This window comes from Petaurus breviceps, unplaced genomic scaffold, assembly GCF_028583685.1.
Source record: "Petaurus breviceps papuanus isolate PSGF00001 unplaced genomic scaffold, PetGlider_PUasm1.0 188, whole genome shotgun sequence".
NCBI classification, from domain to species: Eukaryota; Metazoa; Chordata; class Mammalia; order Diprotodontia; family Petauridae; genus Petaurus; species Petaurus breviceps.
In genome coordinates, this window is record NW_027185804.1 from 41,603,047 (window position 1) to 41,626,528 (window position 23,482).

The 23,482-nt window shown below is 37.1% G+C and overlaps 1 protein-coding gene across 1 annotated transcript; it reads right to left on the reverse strand.

Moving 5' to 3' along the window:
- Positions 1–5,043: 5,043 nt before the first annotated feature.
- LOC138163577 (olfactory receptor 5T17-like) lies at positions 5,044–5,979 on the reverse strand. Its single transcript, XM_069091021.1, has one exon. It carries the CDS (start codon positions 5,977–5,979, stop codon positions 5,044–5,046), a length of 936 nt encoding a protein of 311 aa, XP_068947122.1.
- Between the last annotated feature and the right edge of the window lie 17,503 nt (positions 5,980–23,482).

A 23,482-nucleotide genomic window follows, 5' to 3' on the forward strand; every position in this document is an offset into this window, starting at 1 on the left:
GAAAGGCTTCCAAATATGGAATGCCTTATGGAGGTAAGCAGTGGGTCTCCCGTCCATGAGGATCATTAAGCAATGATGGGGAACCCCCTTTGTGTTTCTGTTATACTGTGCATTGTTTGTGAGTATAGGTTGGATAAAATGGCCACTGAGATGTCTTGCAACCCTCAAATTCTGTGATTTTGTGAGTGAGTTTTACATGTTATGCTTGTTCATGTGTGTGTTTGTAACTTAACTGAAAAATGTAAGTCATGTGGGCAAGATAGAAATACAATAAATGGTTATTCTTGTAAAGAATTATATTCATTCTTTGTTTTTTCTCCCCTGTAGCCATTGTTGTAACCAAGATCTTATCATTCAGAACCCACTGAAGAACCAAATATAGACTCGTGACCTGACCTTTTTCCCCAAAATCTGGCAGTGAGGTAGCTTAGTAGATAGCATGCTAGATTTGGATTCAGGAAGATCTCATTGCAAATTCTGGCTCAAACACTTCCTAGATGTGAAACACCAAATAAGTAATGTAACCTCTGCTAGTCTGTTTCCTCAGGAGTTAATGAGTGAGTAAGGGTGGGAAGTTGCTGGAGGCCATCTAGAGACGACAGACAATGGTGGGCTAGGCCAGTTCAAGGGTGGATTGATACCTTGATAGGCTCAAGGGTGGGCAGTCTACTAACAGATGATGGGGATTTTAGTAACAGTGGTTTGGGCCTACAAGGTAAGGCTTGTGGTTTCATGCAAATGCCTCATCAAATAAGATGATTTAATCAGAGTTCAAGAGGTTCCTAGAGCCTATACCTTAAGGACTCAAGGAGAACTAGAGGGGCTCCCAGAGCCCATACCTCATCAGAAATAACAATACGATAATACAATGAGTATAGATCGTACACTAGGAGTGGTATGATCACTCCTATAAGTCACAACGTAGAGCGACATGGCAATTCCCAGAAAGCTGCAGAAAGACTGAAGCAAAAAGCGGCAAGACCATCGGCAAGATGTAACAGCAGAAGGAAGAAGCAGCAACAGAGCAGCAAGAACATTATCAAGAGGCAATAGCAACAGGAAGACTTAGCAAGAAGCAACAGTAGCATCAAGGCGGGGACAGCAGCTGAGCTCCCTTTGGGGACATTTGTAGGCACATTTTATATGCATGCCAGCATCATTTCACCCCTGGACAGACCACCTCCAACTTCACCAGACCACAACCAGCGACAGGCATCTAGAGCCAGGGGTGGGGAACTGACCTGTGACCCTCTAGGTCCTTAGGTTGGGCCTTTTGCCTAAGTCTATGTTTTACAGAACAAATCCTTTTATTAAAGATCCAAACTTCACAGAATAAATTCCCTTAATAAAAAGATTTGTTCTGCAAAACATGAACTCAGGCAAAAGACCAAACCCAAGGACCCAGATGGCCATGTGTGACCTCAAGGTCACTCTAGTCTCGACAAAATAATTTGTCTCTGAATAGGCTTCCCTGATTTAAATTAAATTACTTACAACTTTGGATGGGGTTTGACCCAGATAAGTAGAGTCAATGAAATTCTATTATCAGTAAAGCCCTTTGCAAGAAAACTTAAAAACTGAACTTAAAGTCAGGACTTTGGAAGGGTAGAGGGGGAGAGTGGGGTCTGAATCTCCCCAAGATGTTGGTTATTAATAATCTTATTTTTAAGGTCTCTTATAGAAGATGGCACAAAGTGAATTTTGCAAAGTACTAAGGATCTTTCTAAGGCTTAGAGATTAGGAGGCAGTCTATTCTGGACATTGTCAATAGCCAGCTTAAAGTTGCATTCCAAACATACTAGTAGGTGAAATTAAATAAGGATCTTAAAGTCAATATAGTCAATAAGTGACAGAGTGGAGATTTGAATCTGAGTTAGCTCTGCACAAATACAGAAAACTTTCTATAATACTGCCCTGATTTCTTAACATGGTGACATATTTGAGGGACCTTTAAGGTATATATAGAATAAATGAGAATGATGCACATGGAAAACATTGGTGATTGACTGGACTATCAGAATGTTTCTTCAGGAAGACATTAGACATTTTATTTCTCTGTCAGGAGAATATAAACTCCTTCAGATTAGCAAGTATGACAGCAATTAAAAAAAACTCTTTGATTCCTCTGAATTTCTTATAATCCCATTCACACATTAAGCAGGAGGTGGGAAATTACAGCAAGTTTCTCTGATAAATATCTGCTTTCTCAAATATATAGGGAAGTGATAAAAATTAATAAATATAAGAACCATTTCCACAACTGCTAAATGGTAAAAGGATACAAAAAGTAATATCCATTGTCAGAAATTTGAGCAGTTAATTTTCACCAAAAAAAAATTTGATTCAGTAATTTTTGTTTTTTATTCAGTCATTTTCAGTTGTGTCTGACATTTCATGATCCTCTTTGGGATTTTCTTAGTAGAGATACCATAATGGATTGTCATTTCCTTCTCCAGTTCATTTTACAGATGAGAAAATTGATTTAAAGTGATTTGCCCAGAAGCACACAAGTAGTAAGTGTCTGACATCAGATTTGAATTCAAGAGGACCAGTTTTCCTGACTCCAGGCCCAGCACTCTATCTACTGGACCACCTAGCTGCCCTATAGCAATAATCAGAACAATAGAAATTAAATAACTTTGACCTATTACCTCACAAACATCAGAATGGCTAAGATGATAGAAAAGGAAAAGGGGAAAAAAAAGCTGCAGGAGATATGAGAAAACGTGTGTGGCAAAGCTCACTGTTGGGGGAGCTGTGAAGTAGTATGACGATTCTGGAGTTCAATTTGGAACTATGTCGATCGACCTACAAAGCTGTACAAACCCTATGACCTGACAAGAATTCTATGAGGTCTATACCCAAGGTAATTAAAGGAAAAGCAAAAAGTACCCATACATACAACAGTTCTTATAATCAGAATCAGAAACTGAAGGGGTACTCATCAATGATGACTGAAATATTTAAGGTGTATGAACATGAAAGAATATCATTGTGTTCTAAGCAATGGTGAAGGCGATGGTTTTAGAAATACCTAAAAACACTTATATGAACTGATGCAAACTGAATTGAGCAGAATCAGGAGAATAATGTATAGAGTAACAGCAATATTATAACAATAATCAGCTGTGAAATACTTAGTAGCTTTGATAAATACACAGATCTGAGACAATTCCAGAGGTCTAATGTTGAAAAAAATGTATTGTACTCCAGAGAGAGAACTTTGGGTATGAATTGAAGCATTTTTTTTCCTTCATTTTTTCTTGCTTTTCGGAGGAACACGGCTAATGTAGAGGTATTGCATAACTTTGTATGTATAATGGGAATCATATTTTTTTACCATCTCAATGGGTGGGAGCAGAATGTAGGGAAGGAGAGAATTTGGAACTAAAATTAAAAGTTAAAAAAGCCTAAATCTACAATCTATGACTAATAGATGTAATGTGAGAGAAACAGATACTGCAGATCCATTTTCATTAACCTAGATTGTCTTCCAGTGTGAAAAGCATTTACTCATAGTATGGTATGCCAAAGTCATTAACTCAGTTCAAATCAATAAGAATTTATTGGACTTCACCTATGTATAAAGTGGCTTAGGAAAATCCAAGCACATGAGTGAAATTCAGCTTCAAAGGTTAGACAATCAAGAAGGGAGATGAGATACACAAGAAGATTCAGTGCAGGAGAAAATATGAAATTTTAAAATATGTAGTTTGATTTTAGAAGGATGAATGTTTTCTAGAGAGAGGCATTAGTAATGGAGATGTCAAAGTTCATAAATATTTTATGTTTCTTCTCTGTAAGATAAACATCAATAACCATTTAAACTCACTTGTCATGTACTTTGTTTAAAATATCCAAACATATTAAACATTTAATTTTTGCAAGTATTCATAATTTTAAAATCAATGTTTTATCAAAAATGGCAATTATATTTTGCTGATTGCTTCCTCTGCATTGCTTCCATTTTCTGTCTTTTCCCCCTTTATTTCTAGGTTTGTATGTAATTTGCTTTTACAGACTCAGGATTAGCATGCATACTCCTGTTCTGTTTTAGTTTCTATTGCTTTACAATATTTCATAAAATTCTTTCAAAATGTTGGTATGATGATGTATTCCCTATACTTATTGGTTTTAATTACATCACAGTATGCTATTAAATTCAGATGTTATCACCTGTGGATGCATTCAACAACCATCAGACATTTCTATCATTTTCAGTTTTCAATTATGATTAATTATAGTCCATCTAAATATCACAGCACATAGCCCTTGTTTTCTTATGATAGTGTTCATGGGGTTGACTTATAATAACCAGATTCCTGGTTCAAAGAAGGTGATTGCTTTTAAATTTTTGTTATATATTTCTAGATTACTTCAAAAGAGACTTTTCCCCCCCATTCCACCAGCACTGAGGTGTGTAACTCTCTTACTAATATCAGTTTGATGCCAATGGAGTGGTTATTTCAACATGATTTCAATTTTAATTTCCCTGATCTTTAGTATAATTGAACATGATAAGTACCTTGAAGATCTTTTTAAATGCCAATAGGAAAATATGCCCTGAATATAATAACAGAGTTTATAAGCATGTCCTCCCCCCACCCATTTGTGATTACATCATCTAATCTTACTGATTCTTTGTAATACATTAACAATGTCAAAAGTGATCATATTTAACTCAGTTATATGTAAGAGCATATATTTTGGACAAATAAACTGCATTAATGGTCCCCTCAAAGAGGAGTTTGGCCAGGGATATAGAATAGTTTCTCAAAAAAGAGGGCAACTGTCATTAAGAAAGATCTATGGATATTTTTGAATCCTGGAAAGATCCTTTGAAGGCAAGTGGTAAAATACAAATAGCCATGAGAATCAACCTGCATAAAGAAATTACTATAACTTGAATAAACATAAAGATCAGATTGAATAACAGTGAGATAAATCAAGACTTTCGATCTTATTTTCTTCGACTATTTCTTATTTTATTTTATCCAGTCTATCAAGTTTCCTATTGCTTTCATCTGATACTTACTTCAGCATTTAAAAAGTGGTCAACTTGTTTTTCCCCAAAACTTTTTTTACTGCCTCTTTTACATCTTTATTCCTTAAGCTATAGATGATAGGATTCAACATAGGTATCACAATGGTATAAAACACAGATACCACCATGTCATGGCTCAAAGAGTAGCTGGCAGCCGGCCTTAGGTACATGAAGAGGATGGTCCCATGGTAGATGGAAACACCTGTCAGGTGAGAACCACAAGTAGAGAAGACTTTCCTTCTCCCTTCAGCTGAGCGGATCCTCAAAATGGCAGCAAAGATGAAGCCATAGGAAACCAGGACAATGAGGATGGTAAAGATCTCAATTGAGCTCACAAAGATAAAAAGCAACAGTTCATTAACATGAGTGTCAGAACAGGAGATGGCCAGAAGTGGAGGGATATCACAGAAGATGTGTCTGATTACATTGGATTCACAAAAGGATAAACTAAATGTAGCCACAGTGTGTAAAATGGCATGTAAAACACCCCCTATATATGAACTAATGATAAGAGGTACATAGACTCTTGGAGTCATGATGGCTGTATAGAGCAGTGGGTTACAAATTGCGATGAAACGGTCATATGCCATGACAGCCAAGAGGAAACACTCGGTAGTTCCAAAAGTTATAGAGATAAGCATTTGGGCTATACAACCAGAGAAGGAAATGGTCTTATTCTCTGCTAAAAAATTGACCAACATCTTAGGCGTGATCACTGAGGAATAGCAGGCATCCAAGAAAGACAAGACGCTAAGGAAATGGTACATGGGGGTGTGGAGGCGACAATCCACCACAACCAACACAACCAATCCTAGATTCCCCACCAGTGTAAAGAGATAGACTGCTAAGAACACAAAGAAAAGGATGATTTGTACTTCCGGATGATCTGTAAAGCCCAGCAAAACAAAAATAGTCACTTCTGTCTTATTAGACATAATTTCTTTTTTTTTTTTTTTTACATTTATCCAACCCTAAGGACAAAGGAGAGTTATGGATATTATTTAATAGTGTTCAATATTTTTTTTTGTGTATCTACCATGTTCAGTTCTATATGGCATAGAATGCCTGTATTAAAATCAATGTTTGGCATGTTTGAATTCCATAGCTTTGTTCACATTAATGTTTACACCTCCTTGTTGCTACATGATACCCTACACATTAATCATTCCAAACAAAGGTGATGGAAAGAAGTATTCCATTGCTGCTCTCTTTAGAATCAAATGAGTCTGTTGAATGGGAAAGGAATATGTTGAAATTGACAGCTGATTGAGGTTTTTTTTTCACATTTTAATCAGCATTTATGTATTTTAAAACACCCTTTACCATTAAAAAAAAAGATTACAAAAACAGCTCAGGCTTAGGGAATAAGTAAACTGCCATTGATTTGTTTACAAGTCCACTTGGGTGCCTTGGTAAAGAGGATGACATATCTGTATGAAAGAGAAGTTTAGTATGGATGAGAGATATAAGATTTTTGTTTTGCTTTGTTTTGTTTTTCTGTGGGGACAATACTTAAAAGGCAACCTAAAATATCATGATTGTTTTTCCATTCTTAAATATCCCCAACTATGACTTTAACGAATTTGAAAGGGAAACTTCAGAGCCCTCTGGTTCAACTATCTCATTCTTCACAGGACAGTGAGACACAGAAACCTAAGTATTTGCCAAGTTTTCAAAAAGTATTCAATTGTAAAGATGATAAGAGAAATGTAAATTCCTGTGGTATATTTATATTAAATGCTCAATTCACAAAAATCTATAATTTCCAACTCCTTTCCACCTTTTTTTAGTCTATCATCCCAGGTTTATGGGATATTACTATTACTAACTTTATATTCCAGAAAAAAAATTGTCTATTTACTGTAACCTAAACTTGGAATTCTATCTCCCAGATCTCTTCCTTTCTCCTATACTATGAATGACTTCTCACATAATATGCATCTCTAAAATATATCCTTTTCTTCAAGACCCAACTTACATGCCTTACCACTACTATAGAACTTCTGTATATATTTATTGACTGAAGAATTTTAATAATCAGGGATAATATGAGCACACCTTGTGTGGAGTCAAATACCAATTTAAAAAAAAAGGCATCTTTCAAGTATTATTCTAGCTTGAAAGACTGGTTGTTTGTACTTCATTCTTGAAGAGGACCATACCATAAGGGAGGTGATGCAATGACTTGAAAGTGAATTGGATGTCACCGAAGGCTGTGCAAAGTCACCAGCCTCACTTTCTCCTCTGGGGCCACCTGGGTCCAGTAGCCAGATACTGATCAGGATGGGAGAAAGAGGAACTTACATCTGCTCCTCCTCTAAAACCAAGGTTCCCTTTTGTAATCCCATCCTATATCCTATACCCTATATGTTTTCTGATCCTCATCCTTAATTTTCTCTCCTTAATGTTATTTTTTATTCTATTTTATTTGTGTGGTATATCCTTCAAAATAAAATATCAGTTCTTTGAAGGGGCAACCCTTTTATCCTCCCTCCCTCTATTACTTACCAGAGTTCCATGAACAGAGATTTTAATAAATTAGACTGGATGATGTTGGATCAGGATTTTTCTGTTATACTTAGTTCATTTGTCTTTGTGTTGAGGGCTCCCCCAGGAATCTCTGACATGCATAGCTTCACAACATGAGCAAATTGCATTCTTTGGAAGTCCTCTGGTATAGCCACCTTAATGAGAGAAGGGGAGATCAAATATTGGGTTGATGGGTCAAGGACTTCCAACTGTGCACTACAGTTTTACAAGATATTTTCCATAAATGGCATTTCTTCTTGGGTTTTATCTTGATTAAATTTATAAGATCCTTGGAACTTGTAAATTTTAAGTTCCTTTCCAGTCCTATCATTCTATGTTCTAAGTTTTAAAGACCATTCATCTCTGAAATGTTAGGTTCTGTTCTAAGGTCCCTTCCAACTTTTATCTTCTAAGCCCATGATTTCTTCAGGTTTTCCATCTACTATTTACCTGTAGAATAAACAATAATATAATGTTTATTTCTTCACCAATATCACGTATGATGTAGATATTTTTCCTCCCTCAATTTTTTCAGTTACCCTACTTAATTATTCTATGTTCATTATTCTCCCCAATTTCTCTTTTCTGCCCATCCCATTCTCTCCAACAATGTTTGAAGGATAATTTCCAGTATATTGCCTGGCCAGGGCAAAAAAAAAAAAAAGACCAAAAATACCCAGTGGCCACTCACTCACCAAGATGAACATGGTAGAGATATATCCACTAGGCCAGCTATAAGCACCAAGTTTTCCAATGTCAAATGGCCACAATTGACTTCTTTTAAGATTTACAGACAAAAATAGATATCAAACTTACGTACACAATGTCTATATGAAACTCAGCTGACTAAATCTTATAATGTTCCCATTCCCAGACCCATAAATTGCCTGAGATTGATTACATAAGTGCTCCCAGCCTCTGACTAATTTTGTAAATGTTCCAAACTGCCCCCCCCCCCACCAAGATTCCCTAGTTTCTCTAAGGACTTTTGCTTGTTTTACAAACAACTTATGTGTTGAAACTGTGAGACTCCCTCCTACTCCTCCAGTAGCAGACTGGTAAATTCCTCTGCCTTGCCCCTCCAATATACGACCTAGTCATTGACTCTGCTTTAGTACCCTACATAAGCCCTGTTCCCAGTCCCCTGCTCTCCTATTCCAGGACTTCTTGTGTAGCAACCTGGCCTGTAACTCACTTGTCCCAATTAAATACCTTATTTTTTTTGTATTTGCTGTTTTCTCTTGTATTCAGAATATATCTAGGATATTAAGACAGTTAACTTTATGTAGCATTCCTAGAAAGAGGCTCCCACTGGGAATCTAGAAAATGTTTACTCTATGGAGTTCAGAGGGAAGGGAGGAGCCTTCCATCTACTCTAAGAGATCTTCAATTCATATTTATTCACTCAACAATTCTAATAAGCAGGTCAATCTAGAATAATAGCAGCACAGCTTTGGAGAGGCTGGATAACATAGAATAGAAAGTGGTCTTTGAAGTCTTATTATAGCTCAGATGAAAAGGGGGGGGGGAAGAAATGTGGCTCCAACCATTACCAAGTTAGATAACAGAAAGATTCCAAACTTCATTGGAAAACTTGGTCAACACTTCAGAAATAAAAGCTGATTATAAAGAAATCGTTAAGAAAGGATACTATTAATCACAAGGAGGTTTAGAAGACTGTCGGGGGAAAATGGATACTAAAAGTTGATTTTAGAAATTCACTTAGCAGAATTTATATAAATACCAAAATATCCTTCTCAAAAGCCCATCTTATCCTCACATGAAGACTACAAATGCAGCAGCTTGCACAACTTGTAGAATATAAATATTATAGTTGAAAGATACTTGCCTTCCATTCAATTAACTTCTTTTACTTCTCTGTCCTTTAACCTCTACTCTCATTGACCTGGCTGCATGATATTTTCATCTTCCCTAAATAAGTAATTCAGAGGAACCTGAAAATGCATGGTCTCTTTCTGAATTCTCCAAATAAGATTCCTCCAAGAAACTTTCTCCACTTGCCAAATGGCAGGACTCTTTTTCATGATGGCATATTAGGAAAGTGAAAGAAATGCTAATTATGATGTTAAAAATCCTACATTGGAATCTCCACATTAACCACTTAAGAGTTACATACTCTTCGATGTAGCAATAAGAATGAGTAGCATTTATGTAACGCTTAAAGTTTCACAACATGTTCTTCATGTGTTCTTTCATTCAATCCTCACAGCAAAAGTTTGAGGCAGATAATATTGGTATTCTAATTTTACAGATGAGGAACTAGAGGCATAGATAATTTAAATTATTAGTCTGGGATGATCTATATAGCAAGTAGTAAGTGACTGAGGCATGGTTCAAACTCTGATTTCTCATCCATTGTTAGAGGCAGGTACGTGGCACATAGTGGAGATAATGTTGGACTTGCATTCAGGAAAAACTGTATTAAAATTAGGGTTTAGAAATTCACTGTGACTGTGTTCAAGTCACTTAACCTTTATTTGCCTCAATCTCCTTGGCTATCACATAGGTGCAAACATCTACTACCTCCCAGACTACTTGTGAGGATCCAATGAGATAATATCTTAAAACACTTAGCATAGTTCCTGAAACATAATAAGTCTTATAGAAACAATATAAAAGCCATCATCATCATAGTCATCATCATCATCAACATCATTCATATTTGGATAACACTTCAAAGTGCTTAATATAATACCTAGCATATAGTAGGCACTTAATAAATGCTTATTCCCCTTCCTCTCTCCCTTTATCCAATATGTCAACTAGCTGCCTATTTCATTTAATCTTTCCATGATCAGTTTCCTCAATAAACAATAGGGATATAACAGTAATTGTGCTCTTTCTACATTGCAAGGGTTTTGAAAAGATCTAACAAGATTATAGATCTTTTGTAAAGATCTAACAATATTATGGATGCAAACTTATGTGCAGTATAACATATGTCCTAATTCTGATTATTCTATTGTTATGAAGGTCAAGAAAAATTTGTCTCTGGGCCAGTTCATTCCCTCAACTTACCAGAGAAGCATCACAGTATAGTAAATGGCAAAATTGACTGGTCATTGGCATGACCTCGAATCAGATCCAGACACAGATACTTAAAATCAGTGCAGGAAGATAAGAAAGTTGACTTGGGAATAGAAGGCATTTAATAGATGTATGGTGATTCTCATTGTAAAATGGGGAAATTATATCTATAGTCTCAAACTCAGAGAATCTTTTGAAGCTTGCAGGAGATAATGTCTTTAAAAAATTGTATTAGTGCCAGTTGTTAACACATCTACCAAGCTTCAGATTTTCTTCTAATCTTCAGAAATTTTCACCTTGCCTATGGATCATAGAAATAGAGAATATGGATTAAGCAGCTGTAAACTGATTCAGGTCACTTATATCTGTTTTGCTGACTTCTGAGGATTTCTCCTGGGAATCATCTCAGGAGATACAGCCCAATTATCCCTGGGGGTCAAAGAAACAGAGGTAGAATTTACCTAGGGCAGGTAGGTGAAAAGACAATGGTTCTCTCATGATGAAGTCTATTGACACAGACTCCCTTCCTGGATCCTGACTTAGAATAAAGATATTTTTAGGGGAAATCTCTAAATTGATGGAAGGATGATAGATAAATAAAGATATATAATTTTATATGTAGTAATCGTTACTGTGAATATATACACATGTATGTGTGTATGCACACATATATGTGATACACACACATATGAGAACATGTAATGTGTAAATATAATGTATTCATAATATACATGTACATGTATATATATATTCATATGTAGTTTTATATATAGTTATAAAGTTATCCCTCCCATATTGGTTAGAGGAGATTTAGGGATGTGGTGCCCCTACAATGTGGAAATTCCACACAAAATTTTTGGACCTTCTCTTTGTAACAGAGAAAAAGTCTGATATTTTTTAGGGTATACTTATAGTGCCTTAAAATATCAAATACGTTGATATTATACATATATTTCACACATTTCTCAGTTTTTAAACTTTTTCAATCATCTGCAGGTCTTTGTCTATTGTCTGTGGCTTCTCCAAAACTTCCCCCAAATTCCATTTAATTTCTTATGCTCATCAGCTATATATCAAAACCACAATGGGGAAAGCTGTGATTTGGAAGGGATAACTGTACCTATATACACACAAATATGCACATATACATGAATATGTACTCACATAGTATTTGGCCAAGTGACACAGGATCAGAATTCTGGGGCTGCTTCTGCCACATTATGAAATTATGAGTCCTAGTAAAGAAATATTGGGCAATGAGGATGTAAATAGGAATCCATTTTAAGATATAGCCTATTTATATATACAAATCAATTTTGTTGGGCTACTACCGTTCTTATAATGAAAGCGGGTTCTGTTTTACTGCAGGGTGGGGTTTTGGGGAAGTATGAACTTTGTCAACCTTCAGAATTTAGGCTAAGAAAGACAAAGGTGGGGGAGGCAGAGCAAGATGGGAGCATAGAAGTAGGAAACCTCAGTGAGCTCCCCCACAACAATAATTATTATTAATACTATATTATCATTAATGTTATTATTATGTGTGTGTGAAAAATTCCAAAGGATTCAACAGAATGCAAAATGGAACTATGAAAAAAAGTTCAAGGATCTCTGACATGTAAATAGGCAATAACTTGTTTAAAAATCTTCACTATAAGAAATATTATACTCATTAATATTAACATGAGAAGTTTCAATAATTTATTAAAATGTTTTAAAATTTTGAAAGATGTTTGTGATGAGGGTCACCATAAAATGTTGTGGTATAGGTTAGGGATGATCAAGACCCCTAAATACCAACATTCCAGGTCCTGCTAAATGAATTTGACTCAAGTCTTCTCTCAGCTCAAGAAAAGCAAAGTTTATTACAAGTTCACCATATTGGATAGACATTTAAGGAGCCTCCATATCTGTGATGCTTGTATTGGTCAAGCAGGACAGAATCATCAGACACAGAGTGATTCTGTGCTAGATCATTCTCTGACTTTCTCTTGGAAGCAAGATGGGTCTGATATACAGAAAGGTTGTGGGAGGAATCTAGGGGTGATCTAGAGGAGGAGTTTGGGGAGGGTCTTCAGGAGGAATCAATGAGGCCAGACACCAGTAATGAATGATTAAGGATGGGAAGTTGCTAGCTGGTACCTAAAGCAGTAAGCACCCCAGCGTCCCCAGGGTGTGTGCCAACACAGGTTCTTAGATCTGCTTTGTGAAAGGAAAGCAACTCAAAATGGGTTAACAAGCTTACTTTAATCAGTCAAATACGTATCATTTACCTAGTTCAGGGGAAAAAGGTCAGCACCCCGAACTTCAGAATATACAGACAGAATTATCAAGACAGAGAAACAGATCAAGTATACAGTTTTCAAACTCTCCAACCATTACATCCATTCCAAATCAACATCTGGGTTTCAACATCTGGGTTTTTCAAAGCCGAGGTGGGGGGGGGAGGGGGCTCTCAACAACGGCTTGCCAGAATCCAGATCAAATCACAGAACACTTCTCAAAGTGAGCCCCAAAACAAAGCTGCACATCAGGGCTTATATAGCCTTCTTCTGGCTCAGAGAATGTAACAACCTTATTGACTCACTGGCCAATCAAGAAATACCTACTGAAAAACAAGCCTCCCACCCCAGGCTCCAGGTGCACTTTAGCCTAGGGGCAGGGAAGATCTTTTAATATTTACATTCCCATTCCACTACCTGGATAAGACAGACAATGGTGGGCTAGGCCAGTTCAAGGGTGTAACAGATTTGGGTATAGATATTTAGGGCAGATCAAGGGTGGGAAGTTGCTGGATAAAGGAGGGCTAAACTAATAACAAAGATTTGGGAAGAGCCACCAAGAAAAGTTTATGGCCTCAGGCAAATTCTTCTTGTGGAAAGATTCAAGGAGAGCTCAAGGGGGTTCCCAGAGCCTGTACCTCATCATTTGGAGGTTGATATTTCAGGTTTATTGGGCAGTTAGGTGGCACAGTAGGTAGAGTCCTGGGAATGGACTCAAGAGAACCAGAACTCAAATTCAGCTTCAGATATTTACTAGTTGTGTGACCCTGTGTAAGTCTCTTAATTCTATTTCCCTCAGTTTCCACATCTGGAAAATGAACTTGAGAAAGAAAAGGCAAACTACTCCAATATCTTTACCAAGAAAATCCCAAATAGGTCACAGATTGAACACAACTGAAATGACTCACCAACAACAATATAATTTCTAGTTTAAAATGAAGCTTAGACTTTTGGAACTTATGAGGAAGTACCCTCCTGCTCTCTGTTATCAGTATTTCTATGCAGCAAGAAGGATTTCAGAAATCTGGGGATCCAAAGGATTCATGAATGGCAAACAAGAAAGGTTTGCTGGAGTCCAGACCTACAGCTGTGTGACCATTCATTATTAAATTTTCTATGTGAGTATTTACACATCATCAAAAATAAATTGTGTCAACCTGAATTCAAGAGAAAACAGGCACTATCACAAAATTGAGGACTTTAATTGAGGCAAGTGAGGGGCAGCTTGGGGTAGCACACAGCTAGTACTGGTGTATGCAAGGAGGACTAATCATCAAAAGGATTAGTGTTCTGAGGGGAAAAAAATAGGTGGAGTTATGTCCTGAGATCCTAGAACCAAGAAACCTGAGAGCAGTTGATTGTGGTGGAAAAAAAAAAAAAAAACACCTCCTTTGAAATCTGATAATAATTTAGTATCATTTTTGGACCTCAATAAGAGCCAAAGCCTGAACTAAGCAATCAGTCTGCTTTGCTTTGCTTTGCTCTAAAAATGCCCTTTCCTACATCAGTAACTTCAAAGACCAGATAAGGTCTAAAATGGATATTCTTCGATTTTATGACAGAATGCCTACAATCAGAATAGCTGTATTTCTCTTATCTTCAGGACATACTTGATATGGGGAAAAGGCTCAGGCATCCTGGAATCCAGCTGAAACTCCTTTGTCAATGGACTTGTAAACATATGGATACCATAAATCTGAGGGACACAGACATCCTGGGATTATCCTAATGAAGAGGTTACTCATAAAGAGGTTTAGGGTTGCTCTGGAGACACCAAAATACCAACATACAGGTTCCTGCCAGATGAATTCCACTCAAGTCTTCTCAGTCAAACAAAGGCAAAGTTTATTAAAAGTTCACTTGTATTAGACACAGAGTTAAGTCTGAGTTAGGTCATTCTATGCCACTCTCACAGACAATGGAAGGAAGATGGGATCTTATATACAAAAGTTTGTGGGAGGAATCTAGGGGTGATCTAGAATAGGGGTTTGGGGAGGGTCTTCAGGAGGAGTCAAATGAAGTCAATGAGTGATTAAGGGTGGGAAGTTGCAGGAGGCCACCTGGATACTACAGACAATGGTGGGCTAGGCCAGTTTAAGGGTGTATTGTTATTTTGATAGGCTCAAGGGTGGGAAGTCTAGTAACAGAGGTTTTTGCCCAGTCAAAAAGTAAGGCTTATGGCCTCATGCAAATGCCTCATCAAATGGGACAGATTTAATCAGAATTCAAGGGAGGTTCCCAGAGCCTGTGCCTATTATGGGAATGGAAATTTAAGATCTTTCCGGCCCCTAGGCCCTTTGATAGGCTTAAGTGCACCTGGAAGCTGTCTCTGGAAGCTTGGTTTTCAGGAATGCCCACAACTTGGTGCTGTGTGATTGGGAAGTGGGTTAAGAGCCTTGTGACATTCTCTGAGCTAGGAGAAGGCTATATATACCCTTATGTAAGGCTCTGCTTTGGGGTTCATTTTGAGAAGAGTTTTTTGATTTGACAAGACAGGACTCTACTTAGCCACTGAGCCCTTCCAGTTTTGAAAGCCCAGATGCTGTTGCTTCCCTCTCTGGTAGCTAACTAGGTATGGATGTAATGGTCAGACAGTTGGAAGCTTGTCTTCTGATACATTTCTCTGTATTTGTTGTATGTTTTTAACCTTTGTATTCTTTGAAATTTGGGGTGCTGAAATTTTTCCCCTGAATTAGGTAAATGACATATGTTTGATTAAAGCATGTTAACCCATTTTGAATTGCTTTCCTTTAGAAAAGCTGATCTAAGAACTTGTGTTGGCAGCCACCCTGGGTATGGTAGGGTGCTTGCTGCAACTGTACTTCATCACTAAAACATATAAAAGAACTTTGTCGTTCTTGTATCAGGCAATCAGAAGTTAGGTTTGGCTCCATGCAGCACATATTTGCTATCTTTAGGGGAATAAAGGATATAAATGTATATCACCTAGCCTGTTTTACCCTTTAACGAAACTTTCAGGTCATCAAATCCCATGATGAGAATCTTCACCTTGACTTTGTCACTTCATGGCTTAATGGCCTTGGACAAGCCACTTAACACCACTAGATTTTATTTTCCTCAAGTGTAAAATGATTATGTTGAACTAAGTAACCTCTTGTATCCCTTTCTGCTCTAGCTAGCTATTAGTTATATAGTAGTTTACATTTAACAAAATACTTTACAAATAAAATCTCATTTTTCCTCATGATAACCATGGGAGATAGGTGTTATTAATATCTATAGATGGGGAAACTGAGGCATACAAGCTTAAAATGACTTGCCCAAAGTCACACAGCTAATAAACATGTCACCTTGGATTTGAACTTAGATCTTCCTTATTCCAGGGCCAGGGCTCTATCCATTGGCATGGTCATATCGTAAATTTAGAGCTGAAAGAGACCTTAAGGTCAGACAACATATATCCCTCATTGTGCAAAGAAGGAAAGTGACTTCTACATGACTAACATAACTTAAGAAAAGCTATACCAGGAAGAAGTGTCAGAACTGGGATAGGAATTGGAGTCCTACATCAATCTTGGTGACTACTCCATAGCAGTCTTGGAGTTAGGAGCATTCTGATCTAGCTTTAATGTTAGTATGAAGATTAGATTATTCCCTCAATGTTCATTGTTGATAACTAGAGAGAAATCTAGAACTTTAATTTATAGAACCATAGAATATAGCTAGAAGGTTCCATGGAAACAATGCAGTTCATCCCCTCTTGGTTTTATACATGAGGAAAGTAAGGGCAGGGAGATTAAGGAGAGTTGGCCAAGGTCACGAAGGTGCAGATTACAATGCAGAGGGTAAAGATCAACAGTGCCCCCCCCCCAATCCAGTATTCTTTTCAAAGTATCATTCAGTATCTCTAAGATAACTTTAAGCTCTAATTTTTCTGAGATCCTATTTAAATGAATATGAATTATGGATGTTAATTGGCAAGAAGCAGAAAAGACAATGTTTCACCAAGATACTGCTTTTGTTTAAATTGTGTGTAATATACACATATTTTGTATTTATATTCCTTTTACTTAGCCTTTGGGTCTGGCTGAGTTATGAAGAACAAAAATATATGCATACATGTTTGTATGTACACATATATATTGGTACCTATACACAAACACATAAATGTATGTTTATGTATACATTTCATATTCATACATACCTAAGATATACACAATATACATCCATATAAAATATTTTAAAATACAAATATATACGTATATCCTGTCAAACATTACTGAATTTATTCTAAGAGAGGCAAACAAAATTAGGCTGTGAGTGCATGTTTATTTCTCTCAAAGGTAGAAGGACAGGCTTATAAAGATATGTATTGTCATTGTGAAAAAATGAGCCCAGGGATGGATAGGCAAAGGGGACCTCATATCTTCAAAGCAATTCTTTCTCACCCCTCCCTCCCTTCTTTGCTCAGGATGCTTATTGATGGGGGCGGGGGGAGGAGGGGATGGCAAGATGTTATACAGGGTCTCTTATCAATGACCAGAGTCCCTGAGTCTGGAAGGAATTCAATAGGCCCTCAGAATTGTAAAAGTTTATTGTTACACTTTGCAGCAGGCAAGGGTTCTTAGGGAACCTGCAAAATTAAAGAAGACATAGGTATAGTTTTCAAGGAGTCAGGACAGTAAATCAGGTGTCAATTATGCTAACTAGGTGAGTAAGAGTGGGATTAGGGAGGAGTTAAGGAGTGGTCAGTGCTTAAAGGGACATGCACTTTTAATGTCAACTTCACCAGCGTATTACACATAATTCACTGGGAAATAGCCCAAGGGGGGCCACTACCTGGAGATGTGGGTTTAAGCTTGAAAAGTCACTAAGTCGGCTAGTGGTCAGAGCTGACTGATAAATGCCTAGTCTGCCACCCATCAGTGTCATGTTTGACAAGATGGATGTTGGGAACTAAGGCTAACAGAGACTTAGTATGTGTATAATTGGCTAAGTAGTTAACCTATAGATAGGGCATTGAAGGATTCATAGGTGCAGTTGGCCACTGTACTAAGGGGAGATAACATTTGCCTAAGCTAAAATGTTTACAGATGGTTTAGTGAAGGATTCATAGGTGTAGCTCATTATTCTTCCAAGCAGAAATAAACAGTTCATGAATTGCTGCTGGGCAGAATTAATGGGGAAGGGGCAGAGTTAATGTTCTGAGACTGGAGGGGGGGTGGAATGTGATTTTACAGACTGGTTTTACAAACTGATTTTGCAAACTGAAGTTACAAACTGATATTACAAACATAGATCCCAAACACCGCATCACTTATGTCACTCAAAATTATATTCTCTATTTGTGTCAACCATTATATGAGAAAGCAAAATTTTAATTGGATAGATTGTAAATATGATAGGATTAGAGAATGTCCAGGTGTCAATTGAAATCACAGATCCAGGATGTCTGAATTTCTTTTATCATTACTTTGTGTGTGTGTGTGTGTGTGTGTGTATGTGTATAATAACACTACATGATATATGTCCATAAAATACTAAGGTAAGAAAAGTCGCACTATTCATGGTATCGTCTTGTTCGAGGCATTTTGCCCTGGACAGTCATAGACAGAAGAATCCTCCTGATCAGCTTCATCTAGCCTTAGAGTTACCTAAGCAGGAAGGTGCATTTTGGGTTCACTCAGAGAGCAAAGCAAAGAACTTCTGTTATGCCAGAGCATGCAAAGCATTATGATAGGTTAAGCTCAGACTGGGCCAAAAATGACTTTTTCCTGATTGGCTAATACAGGTTTTAAGCCTTTCTCAGCTGATGGGGTGGGGGAAGTTCAAAATTCATACAAATATATATATATATATATAATATATGTTTGTATAATATAGCCTATTGTATACTTTTTTTATTATGAAGATTATAATACAGGACATATAAAGAAGATTTTGTATAAAATTGTGTACTTGTATTACATACATTTTGTTTCAAAAATGTTTCATTTGGACAATTTCACCTCCCTTGCACCCTAATATAACTGGCTTGATCCTGAAAATTTTTCATTTATTCTCACTGTTGTTATCACTTTTTCTTCCTTCCTTGAATGCCTCCTTCTCCTCATTATCACTTTGATATTTTCCATCATTTATTAATTTTATGAGATAGTTATTTAAGGTAACACGATATTACTAAACCCAGTTTGTTCTTCTATTCTTCTGTCTTTTTTTCCTTTATTTTCTTTTAGAAAAAAAGTATAGTAGTGAGATGCTCATTTTGGAATCTCTATCTTCTCCCTCTTATCTGCCCAGTCCCCAGGTAGAAACATTTCCTACATCAACAATACATCAGGGGTGGTCAGGTGGTGCAGCGAGTATGAGTGCCAGCCCTGGCTTCGGGAGACTCGGGATGGTTCCGGCCTCAGATACTTGGCACACACACAAAATAACTGGCCGTGTAACCTTGAGCAAGTTACTTAACCCAAATTGCTTTAAAAAATATATTAACAGTGGCCAAACAAAGATCATTGTTGTTCAGTAATTTTAGTCATATCTGACTCTTCATGATCCCAATAGGGGATTTTCTTGGCAAAGATTCTGGAATGGTTTGCCATTACTTTCTCTAAAGGTAAATATTTTATTATTAAAAGATTATATTTTCACAAAATATAGCTTGACAGAGGTACTGAGAAAAATTGCCCAGAGGAATAGCACTGATTGGAAAAGAGGGAAGCTACTGGTTTGAATAAGCTGGAAGAAGAATCATAGATCTGAGCAGTATCTCTTGCCACCTTGCATAATTTCCCTTTCATTCTAGTGCTTTCACCATGTTTATAATTTCTCATTTGCCCTTGTATGTATTTTGTTGCTAGCAACTCATTGATATATAAGTTATACCACTTGAGTCGTGTGACTGTGAACAATGCCTTAAAAGTAGAAAGGTTTTTTTTTTGCTTTTTGGAGGGGGGAGGGCAGTTGGGGTTAAGTGATTTGCCCAAGGTCACATGGCTGGCAAGTGTTAATTGTCTGAGGTTGGATTTGAACTCATGTCCTCCTGACTTTAGGGCCAGTGCTCTATTCACTGTGCTGCCTAGCCACCCCAATCTTACAGATTCTTAATTCACAATTATTAATTTGCTAAATGATGGTAAAGTTCAAAGAAAGAAATTAGAGGAGGCAATCCAGCAAGGAAAGGGAAGTGAGAGCAGCAGTGGGAATAAATGAGAAATATTGAGGATAAGACTAGCTAAAACTGATTCTAGGAAAGTTACCAGTCACCCATTGGGTCAGACGTTTTCCTATATGTTATAAATCAATCCCAGTCATATTCCACCAGGAGAAAATGTACAAATTATAAGTAATTCCCCAACTCTTTTTATATATTCACATGGGGAGCAGGATGATTAAGAAAGAGGTCTTAATAATGAGTCCCTAGTATTCTTTTGTTCCCTTGGGGAAGGTTTAGTATATTGGAGATTTTTTTTTTTCTCTGAACTATATGAGACTGGAGATATGTGATATATTACTAATCAGAGGGCTCCAGATGCTTCAGGAACAAGCAAAATCCCTAGCAAAATTCATAGAGCTGGGTCATATGAGCTCAGGATACAGCTTTTCTCCTCAACAGGTAGGTTATATTATTCCACTGTAGTTGTGTCTGACATTTATGTTTAACGAGAATAAAACATTGTGATCAAAATCATAGTAACCTTCAATGTGCTAATCAATCTAATATTATGTTACACAGGCATTCATTCCTCTGAGGGCTGGGATGTTATTTATGTCTCTATGATGTTTGGATGAACCCAAGGATAGAGAACTGAAAAAGAAAATAGCTGCTAAAATTTATTATTTTAATTTTGAGCTATTTTTTTCTGAAATCTGAACAGATTTCCTTTCATACATCTGCAACTTTTATTCAAACTCTTAAAAAACTGTCAAGGATACTGAGAGATTAACCAACTCACAGCTAATCAGAGGCAGGAAAGAATGGATTAGAGAGTAATTCTCACCTTTGTCATAGCTTGATAATCAATCACTGAAGGACTTCCTTACACTGAATCCATTTCTATCATTGTGTCTCTCTAATGACATCAGAAGGAAGGGAAATAAGGAATTTGGAGCTTTTCACTGTCTGCCCTAATGGTAGAGTACTACACGTAGTACAACCCAGGTTGATAGCATAGTGGATAGAGTGCCAAGTCAGAAATCAAGAAGACTCATTTTCCATTAGGGCAGTTCTAATCTGCCCTAATACTTCTTCACTGTGTGAACCTGAGCAAGTCACTTAACCCCATTTGCCTTAGTTTCCTCATCTGTATAATGAGCTGGAGAGGGAAATGACAAATCACTGCATTATCTTTGCCAAGTAAACCAGAAATGGGGACACAAAGAGTCAGACACAATTGAAAACTGACCAAACAACAACTACGGTACCCTAGGAAATCTAATCATTTGCACTGAGATAAAGAAAGCTGTATTTGATAGTTAAGGGGAAGAATTTTAATTCAATTTCACTTTCCCATGGAAGTTGTTACAATGGTATTACATTCTTTGAGTACAACTAATAGGTAAAATATGATCTGAATGGGACAGAATTATATGCTTAAAAATTAAGAAGGAAAATGAATGCTGAATATAGTTAAATGCAATGCATTTGACACCAGATGATTGAGTATGTATTTGGAAACAATGAACAATTGAGAAAAAGCATAGGTGAAAACAGTCATGATGTGTGTGCAAAGCAGTTGAATATAAATTATCTGAGGTAGAGGAATAGATCAGCTGAAGGTTCCTTGGAGGTTAAGTATCCCTTCAGGAGTATATGCTCTTAAAAGAATGTTTTTGTAGGTATTGTGCAGATATTAGAGATTCTGGAAAGTGGAATCTTAGGAATCAAAGGCTTGATGATCCAGGTAGATTTGGACAAAATCTTAGTGTCCCACAGATGGTGACAAGTAATGGTTTAAGGGATTTGTGGTAATTGTTCTTCCATTCCTTACATCATTCTTGCTTGTTAAAGTAAGTGATAACTTCTTCGATAGGATTACTGCTTATCTCAGACTAGGTCAAGGAAACCTGCTAAGATAAGAATAAAAAAATATTTTAAAAGATGAAAAAAAGATCTCTACCTTCTGTTCAGAGATTTGGGTCCCAGAGGGATGATAACCATTACCACTCTTCCAAGCAAGAAGCACAATGAATATTTGATAAGAGGACTAGTCTCCATAAGGAGACAGAATTTTACAACTAGAAAGTTTATTGGAGTGAGACTTAGAATTACTGAGAACCATATATATGATCGTATTCTACTCTGTCATAGGAAAGGAGGCATTAGAGATGAATTCTTAGTTTTATTCTTGTTTAATAAGGACCATTTATTTGGTTCTGAATATCTTTTTGGTTTTCCATTGCTATGCAAGTATTGTATCCTGCTGCTTCTATAATTTACCCCCCTACTTCCATAATCAATCCACTGAGGAGGTTACCCATAAAGAGGGTTAGGATGGCTCTGGAGACCACAAAATACCAACACTCTGCATCCTGACAAATGAGTTCAACTCAAGTCTTCTCTCAGACAAAGAAAAGTGATGTTTATTAAAAGTTTGCTTGTATTATACACAGTAAGTCTGTGCTAGGTCATTCTATGGCACTCTCACAGACATGGAGATAAGATGGGGTCTTATTTACAGAAAGTTGTAGGAGTTATGGGGTGCTTTGGATCTATATTTGTAACATCAATTGGAAATACCAATTTGTAACATCAGTCTGTAAAATCAATTTGTAAAACCAGTTTTTAAAAACATACCCCCTCACCCCTGAAAGCTTCAGAGAATTAACTCTGCCCAGCAACAACTCATGAATTGCTTATCTCAGCTTGGAACAAGCTATACTTATGAATCCTTAACAAAAGTATCTCTAAACATTCTAGCTTATGCAATTATAATCTTCCCCTTCTATACTGTCTCAATGCCCCAATGAATCCTTCAATACCCTATCTCTAGGTTAACTCCTTACTAATTTTCTGAGTCTCTGTTAGCCTTGGTTTTCAGACATCAATCTTGTCAAACATGACACCAATAGGTGGCAGACTGGGCACTTCTCAGTCAGACCTTGACCTCTAGCTGACTTTCAAGCCTAAAACCACACCACCTAAAACCAGCCCTTGGGCTATTTCCCAGTGAATTATGGGCAATATGCTTGTGCAGTTGACATTAAAAGTGCATGTTCCTTTAAACACTGGCCCCACCTTAACTCCTCCCTAATCCCACCCTCTTCTCACCTGGTCAGCATATTTGACATCCAATGAATAGCCTTAACTCCTTAAAAGCTAAGCCTGTGTCTTCTTTAAGCTTGCAGGTCCCCTAATGACCCTTGCCAGCTGTAAAGCTTACAATAAACTTTTACAACTCTGACTCCAAGTTGGCTTGGGCTGAATTCTTTCCAGACTGAGTCAAAGGCTTTCTTGTCTTAGATTAAGATCAGAGTTTCTGCTGAACCTATTGTCATCTCTCATCAGGAGGAATCTAGTGGTGGTCTAGAGGAGGAGTTTGGGGAGGGTCAATGAGTGATAAAGGGTGAGAAGTTGTAGGAGGCTACCTGGAGACTACAGACAATGGTGGACTAGGCCAGT

Excerpts from the sequence above, each read along its gene's own strand:
- LOC138163577 (XM_069091021.1), bottom strand. The coding sequence starts at position 5,979 with ATGTCTAATAAGACAGAAGTGACTATTTTTGTTTTGCTGGGCTTTACA.